General features: G+C 40.8%; 1 protein-coding gene across 8 annotated transcripts in view; it reads right to left on the bottom strand.

Annotated features, from left to right (window-relative positions):
• Positions 1–17,983, bottom strand: part of INO80D (INO80 complex subunit D) — a 121,072-nt gene that overhangs the window by 59,243 nt on the left and 43,846 nt on the right. For all 8 annotated transcript variants that reach the window (XM_033945601.1, XM_033945606.1, XM_033945602.1 and 5 more), the window contains one exon: positions 13,052–13,160. In XM_033945601.1, coding sequence (XP_033801492.1) covers positions 13,052–13,160 — 109 coding nt within the window. The remainder of the gene's footprint in view (positions 1–13,051; positions 13,161–17,983) is intronic.

Raw genomic sequence — 17,983 nt, 5'->3', positions numbered from 1 at the left:
TCACAAAACCGGAAAAACTATGAATAACAGGAATAGGTAATTTTCTTGAATCGATATTAGAGGATTACATCGGAATACCATAAAATAAAGTCTTCCAAAAAAGATTAGACATTACAGAAGATAAATAAGAAAGAAAAAGAATGAAAGAACAAATAAAAAACTAAAAGAAGATCGACGTTGGAACAGGAACTTACTCGGACTCTATAAACTTGTGAAAAGAAAAGGATAACATACTGGATATAGAAATATAAAGAGGACATGAAGGAAAAATAATAATTAATTGAAAGAATAACGAAGATGGAACTAATACTTCTTTGACTTTCATAGACTTCAGAAAAGGGAAAAATTTGACATTATAAAAATTTAAAACGAGATCAGGAAGTATGATATATGAATGAGGTATGCTTCTGCTTTTGAAGGAGGGGAGCTCTGGATTGAAGAGGTTCATTGTATACTTAGCTCCATATCTCTGAAGCATTGTCTGTATTTCAAAGATAAGTACTATAGAAACCAAGAATTGATTGGAATAGAGCTAATGAAAGGAAAATTTCATTTTACTATATATAAATTTAATATGAATATAAAAAAATATATTACTTCATATATTATATATGATTTAAATTAACATGAAGATCAGACATGGAATTTATAAAGGTGATATACATGAAATTTAATAAGAAACTCAAACTATATTTCAAAATATTTGAATCAATAGATTTATAATAAAATATGAAAATATTGAATTGAGTAGATAATATTATAAATTAAAGATTATATTTAACACTGGATAAAATGACAAACTGTTTAAATGATATATAGAAATGTTAATGAAAATATTAATTTTCTTTAATAATATTTGAAATATTTGTGACTTAATTTTTGATTCTTAATAGGAACTGGACTTTCATGGAGTGTTTTGATACTGATCTAAGATGCGTGTTGCCAAGTTTACACAGCTAATATTGGGGGGGAAGGGAGGGGAGGATGGGAGAAGAGGGAAGAAGGGAATAGAAAGATTATATTATTACAATGTGTGGCTATCTGATCGCAATAGTCATATAATTTCATGTCAAATTTTAACTATAAAGTTAGATGGATATTAAAATTTTTTCAATTACTGTCAATGGTTTAAACCATCCTATCAAAAGAAAGAAATTATTAGGATTTCTCCACAAGCAAAACGCAGATATTTATTTCATACAAGAGACACATCTTTCAGATACTGAATCTAGGAAGCTAACAGAGGGTTGGATATCAAAATGTTTTTATTCACCTGCTATAGGGAAAAAGGCAGGAGTAGCGATCCTGATAAATAAGAAATGCAATGCTGATTTTAAGTTAATAAATTTTGATCCTTCAGGAAGATGGGTACATATTAAAATGGTTCTGGGAAATACAACCCTAGATTTATTTAATCTTTATGCTCCTAATTCGAACCAAATGGAGTTTTTCAATCAAATTCAACAGATATTACTACCACTGGCTGCTTCTAATTTAATAGTAGCTGGAGATTTCAATGCTGTAATGGATCCAATTTTGGACAAGAAACCAAGTAAAATCATAAAATCTTTAGGATTAGATAATCTGGTACAATCTTGTAATTTAATAGATATATGGCGTATTCTTCATTTTAATGATCGGGAATATTCATTTTGTTCTCAGGTCCATAAGTCTTTCTCACGAATTGATTATATATTTGTCTCTAATAACATAGCGCAGCATGTATTAAAAGCAGATATTGATCCCATTATAATTTCAGATCATGCTGGTGTGTGGATTAACCTTCAGAATTATGACACTGATCAATTTAACTCAATATGGAGATTTAATAATGCTTTACTAGCAGACTCGAACTTCCTAGAGGATCTTAAATCAAAAATGCAAGAATTTTTTCAAATTAATAATTCAGATAACATTAATATTGAGATCCTATCGGACGCTTTTAAAGCAACAATGAGAGGAAATATTATTTCATATTCAGCTTTTATTAAAAAACAACTTAAAAAACAATTTGATGATATGGAAAAACAAATTAAAATATTAGAAAATAAATTAATTGAGAAATGGGAAAACAATACATTACAAGAGTTGTTAAAAGTAAAAGTTAAATATAATGAGATTTCTTCTCAATTTGTGAGGAAAGATATATTCTATAAACAAGTTCAATTCTATGGCAATTCAAACAAAGCTGGAAAATTATTAGCAAATTTTATTAAAGCAAAGAAAAGAAAATCCAAGATTATTGCAATTAAAGACACACAAGGTAATACACACACCAACACTAATGATATTTTAACACAATTTCTTGATTTTTATAAAGAATTATATTCTTCTAACTCTTATGAAAATAAAGAACAAGATGGATTAACTTTTTTAAATTCATTTATTGGGCCAAATGTTCCGGATCATATAAAAAGAAGTTTAGAAGATCCTATATCTTTAAAAGAAATAGAAACAGCATTGAAGTCTCTTAGAGCTGGATCCGCTCCAGGTGGAGATGGATATACTGTTGAATTTTATAAATCATTTCAAAATATTATTTTACCATATCTGTTAAATTTGTATCAATATCAAATGAATAATGGAAATATATCAGGTACTATGGCAGAATCGATAATTATTGTCTTACCAAAACCAAACAAGGATCCTACTCTGGTTTCAAATTACAGGCCTATTTCGTTATTAAATGTGGACAATAAACTAATTGCTAAAGTATTAGCAATAAGATTGGCAAAAGCTCTTCCTTTTATTATTGATGTACACCAAACAGGATTTATTGCTAAAAGACATTCATCAAATAATACTAGATTAGCATTTCACTCATTAAATTTAGCAAAAAATATAAATGATCCAGCTTTTCTAGTATCTTTAGATGCAGAAAAAGCTTTTGATAGAGTGGAATGGACTTTTATGTATCAAGCTTTACAATGGTTTGGTATAGGCCCCGGTTTTATTAAAATGATTCAGACATTGTATAGCTCTCCTGGTGCAAGATTATATATTAATAATAATTTATCAGATAGATTTAATTTGAATAGGGGAGTTAGACAAGGATGCCCTTTGTCTCCATTACTTTTTGATGTTGTTCTAGAACCTTTATTAATTGCAATAAATAAAACTAAGGAAATAAAGGGAATCACGTTTTTCAACTGGGAATTTAAACTTTCTGCCTATGCAGATGATATTTTATTATATTTAAGAGAACCGGAGACTACTGTTCCATGTATACTTAATTTATTAGAGAAATTCGGTAAATTTTCTGGATATAAAATTAATTGGAGTAAATCTGAAGTCCTCCCAATTAATGTTCATTGTTCCAAAGGACTATTTGATTCATATTCATTTATCTGGAGAGATGATGGTTTAAAATACTTAGGAATTATGATCAAACATACAATTGAAGACACGGTCAAAGAGAATGAAAAACTTTTATTAAGAAAAATAACAGAAATGTGTGAGCAATGGAATCCTTTACATCTTTCTTGGTGGGGAAGAGTTCAAATAATTAAAATGATGATATTGCCTGTGGTTTGCTACCAAATGAGTATGATACCAATATTTTTTCAGGGGTCATTTTATAAAAAATTAAACAATATTCTTACAAAATTTGTTTGGTTTGGAAAAAGACCCAGAATCGCTTTAGTATCATTACAAAAACCAATTATGGAAGGGGGGGTAAATTTTCCAAATTTTTATAGGTACCATCAAGCCTATATTTTAAGACAGGGTATGTATTGGATCCTCCCAGATCTCATGGAAAATATACCAGATTGGTTGTATTTAGAATGGCGGCTCCTATTCCCATTACATTTAGAACATTTAATTAGCATAACAATACCTAGAAGATATAAAAACAACAGAATCATATCAGATACTTGGAAAACATTAAAATATATAAGTAACATATCACCAGAACCAATAACTAAATCACTAAATCAATCTATATGGGTAAACTCCAGGATCAAAATTGGCGGATTTAAAATCGTCTGGAAACAATGGATAATTGCAGGTATATGGACATTGAAAGATGTCATTTCAGAAGGTTCATTGCTTAGTTTTTCACAATTGCAAAATAAATTTGGCTTAAACAAAACACAATATTTTAAATGGATGCAATTGAAGCAAGCCATTCAGGAAGGGTTCCCTGAATGGAAAGATCTTAATACTCAATACAGTCTGCAGGTTTTATGTTTCCAGGCGGATTTCTTGGGACACCAAGCCGCAAAATGGTATAAATTAATATATGGATTTCTAAATAAAAAAAAGAAAAATGGACTTAGGGATATTTGGAGTATTGAGATAGGACAGACAATTTCTGCATCTCAATGGCCAAGATTCTGGTCCTGGAGATTAAGATCTACAAAGTCAGCATCTATGAGTCAAACATGGATATTTTTATTACATAGAGTGTTATGGACCCCGACGCGCCAGCAAAAGATAGATAGTACTAGATCCAATAGATGCTGGCATTGTAAAATAGAAGTAGGGACATTAGATCATTTACTATTTTTTTGTCCCTGCATAAAAGCCTTTTGGAATTTAATTTGGCCCCAAATTAATATATTACTAGAAAATCATGTAGGTCTATCATATGACACAATACTATTTGGCACTGCAATGAGAACTCAGAGTCCGATATCAGCAAATAATAACAAACTGCTTTTAATTTTGACAGGAGTCACCATGCAATAAATCACTCAAAATTGGAAGGACTACACCAAGTTAAATTATATATTTTGGTGGAACTCGGTTTGTCATATATACAAAATGGAGAAAATATTAGCGTTACAACAAGGGAATCTACATAATTTTAAAAAAATTTGGGAACCATTGACTAAATATTCTAATGATCAGATATCCTAACACATTGATAATAGTATTATAGGGTTAGGGTGGGTTATATAGAATTCTTATATATAAAAATGAAAAAATAAATAAAAGGGGAGGGATACATTATTTATGATATGATATAGTAAATATATTTACAAATATTTTGTAAGAATCAAACATATTATATGTGATTCATTTAATGTAAGAATATAAAATCAATAAATAAAAATCTAAAAAAAAAAAAAAAATAAATGCTATTTTGCCATACTGGTTCTTCACTTTTTTCAGTGTGCTTCTACTTCTCAACTGCACTGGAATATTTTGCCTCTTCTTTTGCTCACGGCCAATTTTCAAAGCCATTTACCTTGGTAACTTGGCTCCCAGAAAATTGCCCTGATTTAATCTGGCTAAAAGCACAGAGTTCTATACCTCATATACTAAAGATGTGCATTCAGTTTTTTGCACTTCTCAATTTTAGTGTGTGCATAATCAAACCTGTGCACATTAAAATGGGCAAAAAGTCAAAGCTTGTATACATCACTAGAGTGGATATTTAGCTGGGAAGCTGCAGGTTACGCAAGGCTCGAAAATAATATGTCTTGATTGTATTTTCATATTTATGGGAGTTTGTTTTCCATAAAAATATTACTCACAGAAAAAGCAGGTGCAAGAGGCTGCTATTCATTGTACATGTAGCAGTTTTAAAAGGGACAGTTTGCTGATGCTTTCCCACTGAAATTTAGGTACGATGCCCAAAACTCTACAACTAGATGGGCAATTTCAAACTTTCTTCCTAGATGAGAATTTTTCTACTCACAAAACCCCATCAGTAAGGAAAGCCAAGAAAGATTTTTAAAAAGCAGCTTCCTGAGGGGAAGAAAACCATGAAAAGGAAATTAACCATGTTTTGATGGATTTGACTTTCAGCCACCTTTGGACTTATAGCACAAAACATAAGAACATAAGCAATGCCTCTGCTGGGTCAGACCCGAGGTCCATCGTGTCCAGCAGTCCGCTCACGCGGGGGCCCAACAGGTCCAGGACCTGTGCAGTAATCCTCTATCTATACCCCTCTATCCCCTTTTCCAGCAGGAAATTGTCCATTCCTTTCTTGAACCCCAGTACCGTACTGTGCCCTATTACGCTCTCTGGAAGCGCATTCCAGGTGTCCACCACACGTTGGGTAAAGAAGAACTTCCTAGCATTCGTTTTGAATCTATCCCCTTTCAACTTTTCTGAATGCCCTCTTGTTCTTTTATTATTCGAAAGTTTGAAGAATCTGTCCCTCTCTACTCTCTCTATGCCCTTCATGATCTTGTAAGTCTCTATCATAGCCCCTCTAAGTCTCCTCTTCTCCAGGGAAAAGAGACCCAGTTTCTCCAATCTCTCAGTTTTCCATCCCCTTTATCAGACACGTCGCTCTCCTCTGAACCCTCTCAAGTAACGCCATGTCCTTCTTAAGTACAGCGACCAATATTGGACACAGTACTCCAGATGCGGACGCACCATCGCCCGATACAATGGCAGGATAACTTCTTTCGTTCTGGTTGTAATACCCATCTTGATTATGCCTAGCATTCTGTTTGCCTTCTTAGCAACTGCTGCGCACTGTACCGTCGACTTCATTGTCATGTCCACCATTACCCCCAAGTCCCTTTCTTGGGTACTCTCATTTAATAACATCCCTCCCATCGTATAGTTGTACCTCGGGTTTCTGTTTCCCACATGTAATACTTTACATTTCTCAACGTTGAATTTCATCTGCCATCTCGTCGCCCATTCCCCTAGTTTGTTCAAGTCCCTTTGCAATTCTTCGCAGTCCTCTTTAGTCCGAGCTCCACTAAACAGTTTGGTGTCGTCTGCAAATTTTATTATCTCACACTTCGTCCCTGTTTCTAGATCATTTATGAATATATTAAATAGCAGCGGCCTGAGCACTGAGCCCTGCGGGACCCCACTCGTGACCCTCTTCCAGTCTGAGTAGTGGCCCTTTAATCCTACCCTTTGTTTCCTACCCGCTAACCAGTTTCTGATCCATCTATGTACATCTCCTTCCACCCCATGGTTCTTCAGTTTCCGGAGTAGGCGTTCATAGGGCCTTGTCAAAGGCTTTTTGGAAATCTAGATATATGATGTCTATGGGGTCTCCTTTGTCCATCCGTTTGTTAAGAAAAGAAAATGGCGCAGAGATGCAGTGGCGTACCAAGGGGGGGCCGTTGGGGGAGGACCGCCCCGGGTGCCAAGCCCTGACGTCAGAGGAGGGGCGGGACCGCGGTGTAGGAAACAGCCAAAGCAAGCAAAGATCGCTAGCATCGCGCAATCTTGCTGCAGGCTGTTTCCCCAGGGAAATGAAGCGGGGAGGCCGGGGGAATGAGCAGTGCTTCGTGGTGGTGGTGGTGGGGCCGAGCGGTCCTTCGAGGTAGTGGGGGGGTAGCAGGCCTTCAGGGTGGGGGTGGGCAGGCAGACTTGAGGAGGGGGGGGGGACAGGCCTTCAAGGAGGACAGGCAGGCCTTCGGGGGGAGTGACAGGCCGTCGGGGGGGTGCAGGCCTTCGGGGGGGGAACAGGCCTTCAAGGGGGGGGGGACAAGCAGGCAGGCCTTCAAGGGGGGACAGGCCTTCGAGGGGGGTGTAGGTCTTCGGGAGGGGTGCAGGCCTTCAAGGGGGGCAGGCCTTCGGGGGGTTTAGGCCTTTGGGGGGTGCAGGCCTTCAGGGGGGTGCAGGCCTTCAAGGGGGGGAAGGCCTTCAGGGGGGTAGGCCTTCAAGGGGAACAGGCAGGCAGGCCTTCAAGGGGGGGCAGGCCTTCGAGGGGGGTGTAGGCCTTCAAGGGGGAGAAAGGCCTTCAGGGGGGCAGGCGTTCAAGGGGTGGACAGGCCTTCAAGGGGAACAGGCAGGCAGGCCTTCAAGGGGGTGGGACAGGCCCTCAGGGGGGGCAGGCCTTCAAGGGGGGGACAGGCCTTCAGGGGTGGGATGCAGACCTTTAAGGGGGAGACAGGCCTTCAGGGGAGGGGGGGCCCTGGTGTAGAAGTACACGGAGGGAAGGGGGAGGGGTTCAAAGAGACGTGCATATGCCGGACTTTGGGTGAGAAGAAATAATGGGTCTGAAAATAGAGAAGAGAGAGAGAGGTGATGGACATGGGTTTTAGGGAGGGAAGGAAGAGAAAGGGAGAAAAGTTGGACACAAGGGATGGTGTGGAGGGGGGGATAGAGATACTGGTTAGGAGGGTAGTTGGGAAAAGAAAGGGAGACCCTGGGGTGGTGGGGAGGAGGGAGAACTGCTGGATGAAAGGGTAGTTAAGAAAAGGTGGATCTGTGGAGGGAGACAAAAAAGGAAAGATGCCAGACATCCGGGGGAGGGAAGGGAAACGGAAGGGGAGGACAGAGATGGCAGATGGTTAGCATGGAGAAAGAAGAAAGAAGGAGACCCTGGCAAGCAAGTTATCAGAAGACAACCAGAGCCATGGACCAACAAGATTTGAAAAATAACCAGACAACAAAAAGGTAGAAAAACTAATTTTATTTTCTGTTTTGTGATTACAATATGTCAGATTTGAAATGTGTATCCTGCCAGAGCTGGTGTTAGACCGCAAACGTGAGCTAGGATTTAACAGAGAGAGGAAAAGTCCTTTTTGTTTCTTTATTTTATTTACACCACAGCGCCAGTGTGGTTAGGAGAAGCCAAAGGGGGGTGAAAAAGCTATAAAATAAACCCACCAGGATGTTTGAAAAAAACACCCAATTGGGCAGGAAAATCGAATCGATAAACCAATTCAATAGGCTGAATCGAATCGAAATTTTTTTTCCTGAATCTGGCAGCACTAGTTTGCGCTACTGTCTTAGACTTTAGGACCTGGGATTGGGGAGAGATGGCATCCTCAGTACTTTAAATGCAAGTGAAATGAGGATTTGGTCAGATTTTTGAAGGGTCTGCACTCTGCAGAAGAAAAATATTGTATAGGCCGGGGACATGAGACAGCAGGAAATAGGAACTTTTCTTCCTTCTATTTTTGTGAATGGCAAGGCTGAGGATGTCAGAGAGTTCAGTTAAAATATGTGCTTTATAAGAAAATATAATAATGTGTTTTATAAAGTTTATAACATTGCTGGCCTACCCGGTGAGGTGTTCCTAGTGGTGGTGGTGGCAGCGTGTCAATGTGTTGAGAGGAAGAGGTGATCTGGGAAATTCTGCTGAGCAAACTCCGGGCCCATTTCCACCCCCCAGTTAGTCCACTCCACTCAACTGGTTCACACACTGAGTGGGTCTTTGGGTGTTGTTCCTGGGTAGTTGTTTTGGGATCTCTTCCAGTGGTTTGTCAGTATCTCCTTCTGGTCCAAGGAAGGAAACTTTGTTAACCTTAGCACTGACCTACAGAATATGTAACAGCGCTGCTTGTGTGGCATTAGTCTATGTAGTGATCGAAAGAAAAAAACAGACCTTTGCACATTTTTGCACTATATGGTGGGTGTATGAGGAGATTCACATTTCCTGCACAGCTAAGTCCGTGTGAAGTTACCTTGTGCTGTATTTGACATCTAGCAAAGTCTCTGTTTGGAAGGAAAGATCTTAGCTTAAAAATGAAGTGGCCAGAAGTTAAGGTAAAAGCATATAGCGTAGCTGGTTTTAAGAAAGGTTTGGACAAATTCCTGGAGGAAAAGTCCATAGTCTGTTATTAAGACATGGGCGAAACATCTGCTTGCCCTGGATCAGTAGCATGGAATGTTGCTACTCTTTGGGTTTTGACCAGGTACTAGTGACCTGGATTGGTTTCCATGAGAATGGGCTACTGGGCATGATGGACCATTGGTCTGACTCAGTTAGGCTATTCTTATGTTATGTTCTCATCTGTAGGGGCCTTTGTTTTCACTTCTTATTTTAATGTATTTTTTTTCTGAGAACTTATCAGTGTTTTTTATAATGGGAACAAAAATGGAAGAGAATTAATGTGTGTGGAATTAATGTGTGTGGAACCCTAATTTCTTCAGCTAAATAATTCAATCCACCTCAACCAGACATAGGAGAACTCACGCACCATTCACACACCCTCCAACCAAAAACGTCAAAAGAAAAAAACAGTTCGACAACCTCCTAGCCATTCGAGCTGCAACACTCGACCCCCAACTCTACCACCTATTGACCTCGACCACAAACTACAAAACCTTCAAAAAAGAAATAAAAACCCTTCTATTCAAAAACACATAAAACCGAACTAACACAATCAGAACTGTCCCAAGCATCACCTGCAACTACTCCATATGTACTTCTGATGTCATGACAATTCAGACATAATTTATGTTATGTTATGGTATGGTATGTTTGGAATAATGGTTACATATATGAGGTTCAATAAAAGAAAATTTTCACTGCCTGTTTCTATTATGACCATTTATTCAGTTTCATGGTTATTACAAAAAATATTTTTTTACATGGAGGGGGTGTCAAAAAATTATGGGCCCCGGGTGCCACATACCCTAGGTACGCCACTGCAGAGATGGTTACACACCAAACCTATTTCTCTTGCATAGACCCTACATTATGGAACATAGGGCTAGAGTCACTAACCTGCCCGAATCGGAACACACGCAAAATATCTGTACCATGGAAAAAAATGAATAAAAAAGACAGGCAGGCCTGTCAAAAAACCTGCAGACCTGTCAGTAACTCAGTTACCGACAGGTCTGCAGCAGTCAGGTTTGCCAATAGTAAAACCCGATTTGAAACAGTCAAGCAATTGTTAGTGAATCAATCATTTGGCTATTTTGCATGGGGTTTTGCTAATTTGCATAGGAGGGTCGGGATCGGATCGCTAAAGGCGTTAGTGAATGGGGTTGAAGGGAAATTTGATCGCAAAGGGCTCGCAAACCGATCGGTACACGATCGGTTTGCTTAGTGAATCTAGCTCATAGTTTCTCCTGATTAAAATGCAACCATCAGTAATTTGAGGCATTTTGATTGTCGCCTGGTGTGGGCAGCCTCCTTATATGGAAAGCTGGTTTGGTGGCTAAGAAGGTTATCTTGACGGAGTGGATATCGGACAACCACCCCTCTTATTGGGCGTGGCATAATCGATTACATGCTTTGATCTTGCTGGAGAGGGGTCGGGTGCGTGCTTCTTTTCGACAGACTAAATTCTTTTTGTGAATCTGGGGCCCTTATATTTATTCCTTGTCTCCTAGAACCCGTAGTCTGATTCTGAATGCTTTATGGAGTCTGAGGTGATTTGAGTGGTGGTTTTTTTTTGTTTTTTTTTTTGGGGGGGGGGTTGGTGGTGCTGGGGCGGCATTTCCCCAGTAGGATCTCCTATGTTTTCCTTCAGACCTTTTTTTCCTTTTCTTTCGCTTGTTGGAGTGTTTTTGTTTGTTTTTCTGTTAGAATGGTAAGTCCTAATTTCTTGGGGGGGGAAAGTGGTATGGGGGAGGCCTTGCCTTTTGTATCTCAGGGTTCATAAGAGCAAAGGGCTCTGTTTGCAGTGTTCACTAGACCGTTGGGCAGGTTTGGGCTTTTGGCTTTTTGCTGGTTTCTCTTCCTGCTCAGGGTTCTTGCTGGGGTATCATTCTATGTGTTGGACTACTGTACCTTAGTACATCGCCTTAGGTTTGTGTGGCAGATGACCATTATCTCTGTATCCATAGCATTCTTGTAGTAGCGGGGACTATGGGACAGTGGATTTGATGTCAGGTGGGGAAGGGGGATAAGGAAAGGGGGTGGAATTGGAAGTTGTTATTGTATATTTCTTGAACAGTTGTTATATCTCTGACGGTTTTGTATTTTTTTTGTTTTTCATCCTGTTCAATAAAAAATTGTTTTACTGTAAAATGCAACCATCAGTGATCCCCATTGATAGACTGTTTTCATTAACCATTGTTTGAAGATAAATACCGAGACCTTAGGCCACTTTGTTGAGACAGTCACAGCCTCCTCACAGTGTTCTTTCTACTTGTTTGGTAAGTTAGAGTATTAACAACAACCCTGACAAGTTACTTAAGCTCCTCCAATTTGTGAAGGACTTTTTGTACTTTTTGGGATTGCTCTGTGGTACTAAACATTGCACTCAAATCTAAAATGGATGTCCATTTGGAGCTGTACAAAACATTGTGCACAGTTCTACCGTGTCTATTTTTCTTATAACTATTGGAGCTCTTTTGTTTTTCTTATTGTTTTTAATATTGTTCATCAATAAACCATAAATCATACTGAGGTAAAACTACAGCTCACAAGTCATCCATCCACAGGCCATCCCAGAGTAACACACATTAAATGCACATTTTTTGTAAGGCTGCATATTAATCATGTTTAACACTATGATTAACATGTTATTCACTAATCATGATTTTTAAAACATTAAACACAATTAATTACAGCATTCCCCTGCCCACATGTCAGGCGTATCATTCCTTCCCTCCCTCAGCAACAGCACTTGTTAGCTGGCCTCAGCATCCAAAGGCAACCCCATCTACCAGAGCTTGCGGGATTGGCTGTTTCCTGGAGGTCTTCACTGTGCTTGTCACTAAAATCATTGCCTCCCGCTGCTGCTGAGGAGCATGTGCTGCTGCCTACACTGCTGTTCCTGTGCATGCCACCAAGGAGTATGTACTGCTGCCAAAGCAGCTGCCTCCTGCTGCTGTGATTGAACTAGGGGTATAGCAGTGGGTGGACCTGGGTAGACTTCCCCCACCCCCTGCCAATTTCGCTTGAGGCCCACTCAGAAGTGGTATACCCTGGCCACCCATGATTCTGCATCCATCAACCTCTTCCCTTAACTTTCTCACGGGTCTGGCATTTTTTTTCCCTTTCCTTCGCTCCCACCCCCATCCTGCTGATCTGGCATCTCTACATCTTCCTTGCTGTTTAGGCAAGAAAAGGCCCCCGAGCAGGTCTGTGTGAATCACTGCCAGGCAGCCTGATAATGTAAGTTAGAAGTGCTGGACCCAAGGAAGAAGGGGGGGCTGGAGGGAGTGGAGAGAGGTGCTAGACCCATGGGGAAAGGGGGGGGGGGCGCTGGAAGGAAATGCAATTAATCCTGTTTAAAAATTGTAATCGAAATGCAGTCCTAAGCTTTTGGAATGTAAGCATATCATACTTTTCCCTATGCTGATGGTACAATGTTTCTCTATGGAACAGACCGAGATCAGAAAAAGCATGAATGCTATCACCCTCTTTTTCACTTTACTATGCCATTGGAAGCAGACAAGTTACCAAAGACAAGCAAAAAGAAATTGTTCTTACTCTTTTCTGTGGTATCGGAGGGTTTCTTGGACAGACCACGCCACATGGTATGGGGAGGTTTGTTCTGATTCCTCCAGGTCCTCTCCACTGTCTTCAGACCAGTCTAGCCCTGAGAAAGGAAAGAAGCCACTTGGTTGAACATGGTTCAAAATAATATACCTACTCTGTCTAATATACATGTTAATATACCTTTGACAGTGGTACTCAACCTTTTTTTTAAGTCAGGATACACCTGAGGAACGATGCTCACATAAGTAACACACAGCACACATGATTCTCATGGACCTGTGGTCTGACAGCATAAAAGTTAATATGAATTAAATTTAAATAAACTCTCCAGCTAGTAAACTCTACCTCTCCCCAATAACAGCTGCAGATCAGAAGGGAAGTCACCGTATAAAAAAATATTCTGATTTTCATGTCATCTGAGCAACAGCAACATTTTCCACTAACAGGCTCACTTAAATAATACAAGACCTGAAAAAAAAATATTTCTGCTCAATACATATGTATCAAATCTGCTATACAATACTAGCATTAAACTACTATGATTCAAACAGCAAGAACCCTGCCTATGAATAGGCAGCACAACAACTATTACACTGGGCCCTGGAACACCAACACACTACTGCTGGCAAAACAAAAAAAAGTGGTATTTCTATAGATTTCTACTAGGGCTGCATTTTGATTAAAATTTTTAATCATGCAATTAAAAATTTAATTGTGCGATTAATCATGCAATCAATAGGAGGCACCGTGCAATTCCTCTCCTTCCTCCTCACATTAGGCATCATACCTTTGCTGATGTGGATGCCGAAGCCCTGGTAAACAAAGAAATCTACTGCCAAAGTTACCTGCTTGTGCTGCTTCAAGATTGAGGAAGTCAGTGGGGTGCCTCAAGGCTGGCACTCCCTAAGCATGCTCAGTTCATGGACAAAATGAGCATGCTTAGGGAGTTCAAGTGTCGGTGGATGAAGGCATGTTATATTTAAATTGCTGCTGACTTCAAGGCCCAATCCCCTCTGCACTTAAGGCAGTATGAGAAGGAAGGGGGCAACTCAGGCAGATTTCTTTAGCGGATTGGGCTTCAGCTACCCCACCAGCCACTGAATATGTACTGCAGCTTTGAAGGGGTCTATGACTCCAGGGAGCTCCCCAATATCTTCCTTTCTTCTACTCCCCAAGTCCAACTCTCTCTCTCTCTCCTCCTCCCCAGGTCCAATTTTCTCTCTTTCTCTCTCTCTCTCCTTCCTTCCCCCCATAGGTTCAGGTCCAATTTTCTCTCTACCTCCCCCCCTAGGCCCAGGTCCAATTTTCTTTATCTCCCTTCCCCATCAAAGTCCAATTTTCTTAATTCTCTCCCTCTCTCACCCCTCTCCCCCAGCATTCTCCAGCATCTCTCCTTCCCCCCTCAACGGCTTAATGCCTCCTCCACCCAATTTGCCATTAATTCAGTTTCTGACCCTGCAGCTACTGGCAGTCCTAGTGAAAGATGGTCTGCACTGGGCCTTTCCCTCTGACCTGGCTCACCTCCTTCCAATGTCAGGAGGGGGCAGGCTGGGTTAGAAGGAAAGGCATGGTGTGAACGCAGGCAGCCTTTCACCTGGGCTGCCACTGGCTTCAGGGTCAAAGACTGGCTTAATGGTAAGCCAGAAGCAGGAGGGGATTATTGAGCTGCATTGGGGAGGGGGGGAGAAGAGGAGATGGCGAGAAAGACAGGCAGAAAGTGGGCTCCATGTGATTATTAATCGCAATTATTTTTTTAATCATGATTAAAAATTAATGCACTAATTGTGGTATTAACTGCAATTATCATGCAGCCCTAATTTATACACTAAAAAATGTACATGTGAACAGAATATTGCACCTTGGTCAAATACAACACACAGATCAACCTTTCTCAGATATAGAACAAGGGATAGAAAGATTTGGTTCTTACTTCGATAATCTTCTTTCCTATAGACGGGTGTAAAGGTCCTGAACAGCTGGGTAGTCACCCCAAAACTGCATATTCCTTGCAGAAGGCATCAATCATTTTCTCGGCTCTGCCTCCTTCCCCAGAGGACTGTGCTATAGCTCCTCAGTGTGTGTGTACCAAAGCAACTGAATATCAGTATATAAGCAAAATACACAAATAGAGGGGACTCAGGGAAACTCTCTGATTAACAACTGTTCTGTTTTGCTCTGTAAATACCACGTATAAATCATAGGAATTAAACATTTGAATGAAAAAACACACAAATTGGAATAAAACAGTCACCTACCTGAGTGCAACCTGCACTAACAATTAAGGAGTTCTTACCAAATCTTACTAGGCTCTTGAACTAAAGAAGCCTCATCACTGTGCAACCCTGCTTGATGGGGAGATGCAAACGTGTTAAGACATACCTGACTGAGGCAGGACATTTCTTGGAACCCCAAGCAGACAAAGTAAAACTTACAGGAAAGAAGATTATCAAGGTAATAACCTAATCTTTCTTTCCAGTGCAACAGGTGTAGATGTCCTGAAAATCTGGGATGTACCTAAGCAATATCTTGAGTCCAGGGCAGGACAGATGAGCCTACTGCCAGCCAATGCACCGATTCAAATCGATTCATTTGCTGGAAAAAATCAGACTCACCAATTCAATGAGTACTGAAAATACCTCTGGGCCTTCAAAAGAGGTGGTGTCCAGCAGGCAGAGGCAGTACTCTGAACAGGCTTCTACTGGCCTGCCCCGCTGGGTTCTTCCCTCTGCCATATCACTGATGACATGGAAGACCTAGTGGGCAAGCCACAAGCAGGCTGTTCACCACTGCTGCTGCTTTAGGCAGCCCAAAAATTGAGGTCCCATGGGGGGATGTTGATTGGGAAGTGCTGTACAGGGGGATAAGATGGATGGAAGGCTGCTGCACAGGGGAATGGGATGGAGAGATGAAAAATTACTGCACATGAGGGAGAAAGGAAGAATTGTTGGAGTGGAGGAGATGAAGGGAGAAATGCAACAAGAGGTAGAAAGGGGTGAGAGGGAGAAATCCTGCATAAGGTGGAGGGGAGGGAGACAGGCATGGAGAAGAGAGAGAGAAAAATGTTGGACATAGGGTGGAGGGCAGGGAGAGATGCTGAGTACCCTGGTCCCTCACTTTCCAGTCACTGGTCACTCACTACCAGTCACTACTGAGTACACTTATCCCTCTTGAACTCTCTCGTCACTACTGAGTACCCTGGTCTCTCTTGGATTCTCCAGTCTCTTCAAAGAGATCTATCTAAGGAGTTCCCCACTGAGAAAAAAATGTGATGAAGAGGCGAGGAATTGAGGTTGTAGAAGACGACTTAATTTGTCCGCCAGTTTTTCTCTCCTTGAAAGTAAACAGCTTTAAGGAAGGTGTTGTGAAGGTTTGCCCAATTCCAAACCTTCAGAGCTTCCAGGCGAAGAGGGAGAGATCCCGTTCCTCCCTGCTTGTTGACATAGTACATGCCAACTTGATTGTCTGTCCGAATGAGGACTACCTGGTCATGAAGAAGATGCTGAAAAGCTTTAAGACCATTGAAGATGGCTCTGAGGGCCAACAGACTGATGTGACACTGACAATCCGTGCTGGACCAATGGCCTTAAGTACGGAGACCATCGAGATGAGCACCCCAAGCGTAGGTCGAAGAATCTGTCGTGAGGACCTTCTGATGAGGGGGTGATTGAAACAGTAAACCTCTGGAGAGATTGGAAGAGAGCATCCACCAGTGGAGAGACTGTCTCAACGAAGGAGTCACTCTGATGTGTTGAGAGAGTGGGTCGAAAGCCTGAGCCCACTGAGACGCCAGAATCCACTGAGGGATTCTGAGGTGAAGTCTGGCAAAAGAAGTCATGTGAACGGTAGAAGCCATGTAACCTAGAAGAACCATCATTTATCTTGCTGAAGAAGAGCATCCTGATGTTGACGAGGAAAGAAAGCTCTGAGTTGTACAGTGTTCAAGACAGCTCCGATGAACTGTAGAGTTTAAGAGGGCTGTAGCTGGGATTTGAGAAAGTTTATTTCGAACCCCAAACTTTGAGGAACCAAATAGTCTGTTGGGTCGCTACAATAACCCCTTGAGATGTTGAATCTTTGATGAGCCAGTCGTCCAGGTACAGGAAACCATGGTTCCACAGAGCTGCTGCTACAATTAGACACTTGGTTAAAATTCTTGGAGATGATGCCAGGCCGAAGGGTAGCACTCTGTATTGGAAATGCAGATTTCCCACCCGAAACCTGAGGAACTGTCGAGAGGCTGGATGAATGGGAATGTGAGTGTAAGTCTCTTTAAGATCTAGAGATCATAACCAATCATTCTGATCTAAAAGGGGATATAAGGATGCCAGAGACAACATTCAGAATTTTTCTTTGACTAAAAATTTGTTGAGCGCTCTGAGATCCAAGATAGGGCGTAGATCGCCCATCTTCTTCGGAACCAGGAAGTAACAGGAGTAAAACTCCCTGCTCTGATGTTCCAAGGGAACTTCCTCGATGGCACAGAGATGAAGCAGAGCTTGAGCTTCCTGAAGAAGAAGGGTGGTCTGCGATGAATTGGAAGGATACTCTCTTGGAGGAAGATCTGGTAGAATCTGGAGGAAATGAATAGAGTATCCTTCCTTGAGGAAAGACAGCACCCAGAAGTCTGATGTAATGATCTCCCAGCGATGGTAAAAATGATGGAGACGACCTCCAATGGGAAGGGGAGAGGACAGAGGCAGAACGATGGAGGTTATGCTCTGTATTAGATGGTCAAAAAGGTTGAGAGGCCTTAGGCATAGCAGGAGTCTGAGGTTTTTGCTGCCTTTGCTGCTGCTGTTGTGGTTGTTTCTTAGGAGGCACTCTGGTAAGATTGAAGAAGCCTTTAGAGGTAGAAGGCTTAGGCTTAGGTCGAATGATGGAAGCAAACGATTTCTCATGTTCAGACAATCGTTTAGTAGCTGC

Source organism: Geotrypetes seraphini, chromosome 5, assembly GCF_902459505.1.
Source record: "Geotrypetes seraphini chromosome 5, aGeoSer1.1, whole genome shotgun sequence".
NCBI classification, from domain to species: domain Eukaryota; kingdom Metazoa; phylum Chordata; class Amphibia; order Gymnophiona; family Dermophiidae; genus Geotrypetes; species Geotrypetes seraphini.
Note: the sequence above shows the minus strand (reverse complement) of the source record. Positions and strands in the feature narration are given on the sequence as shown.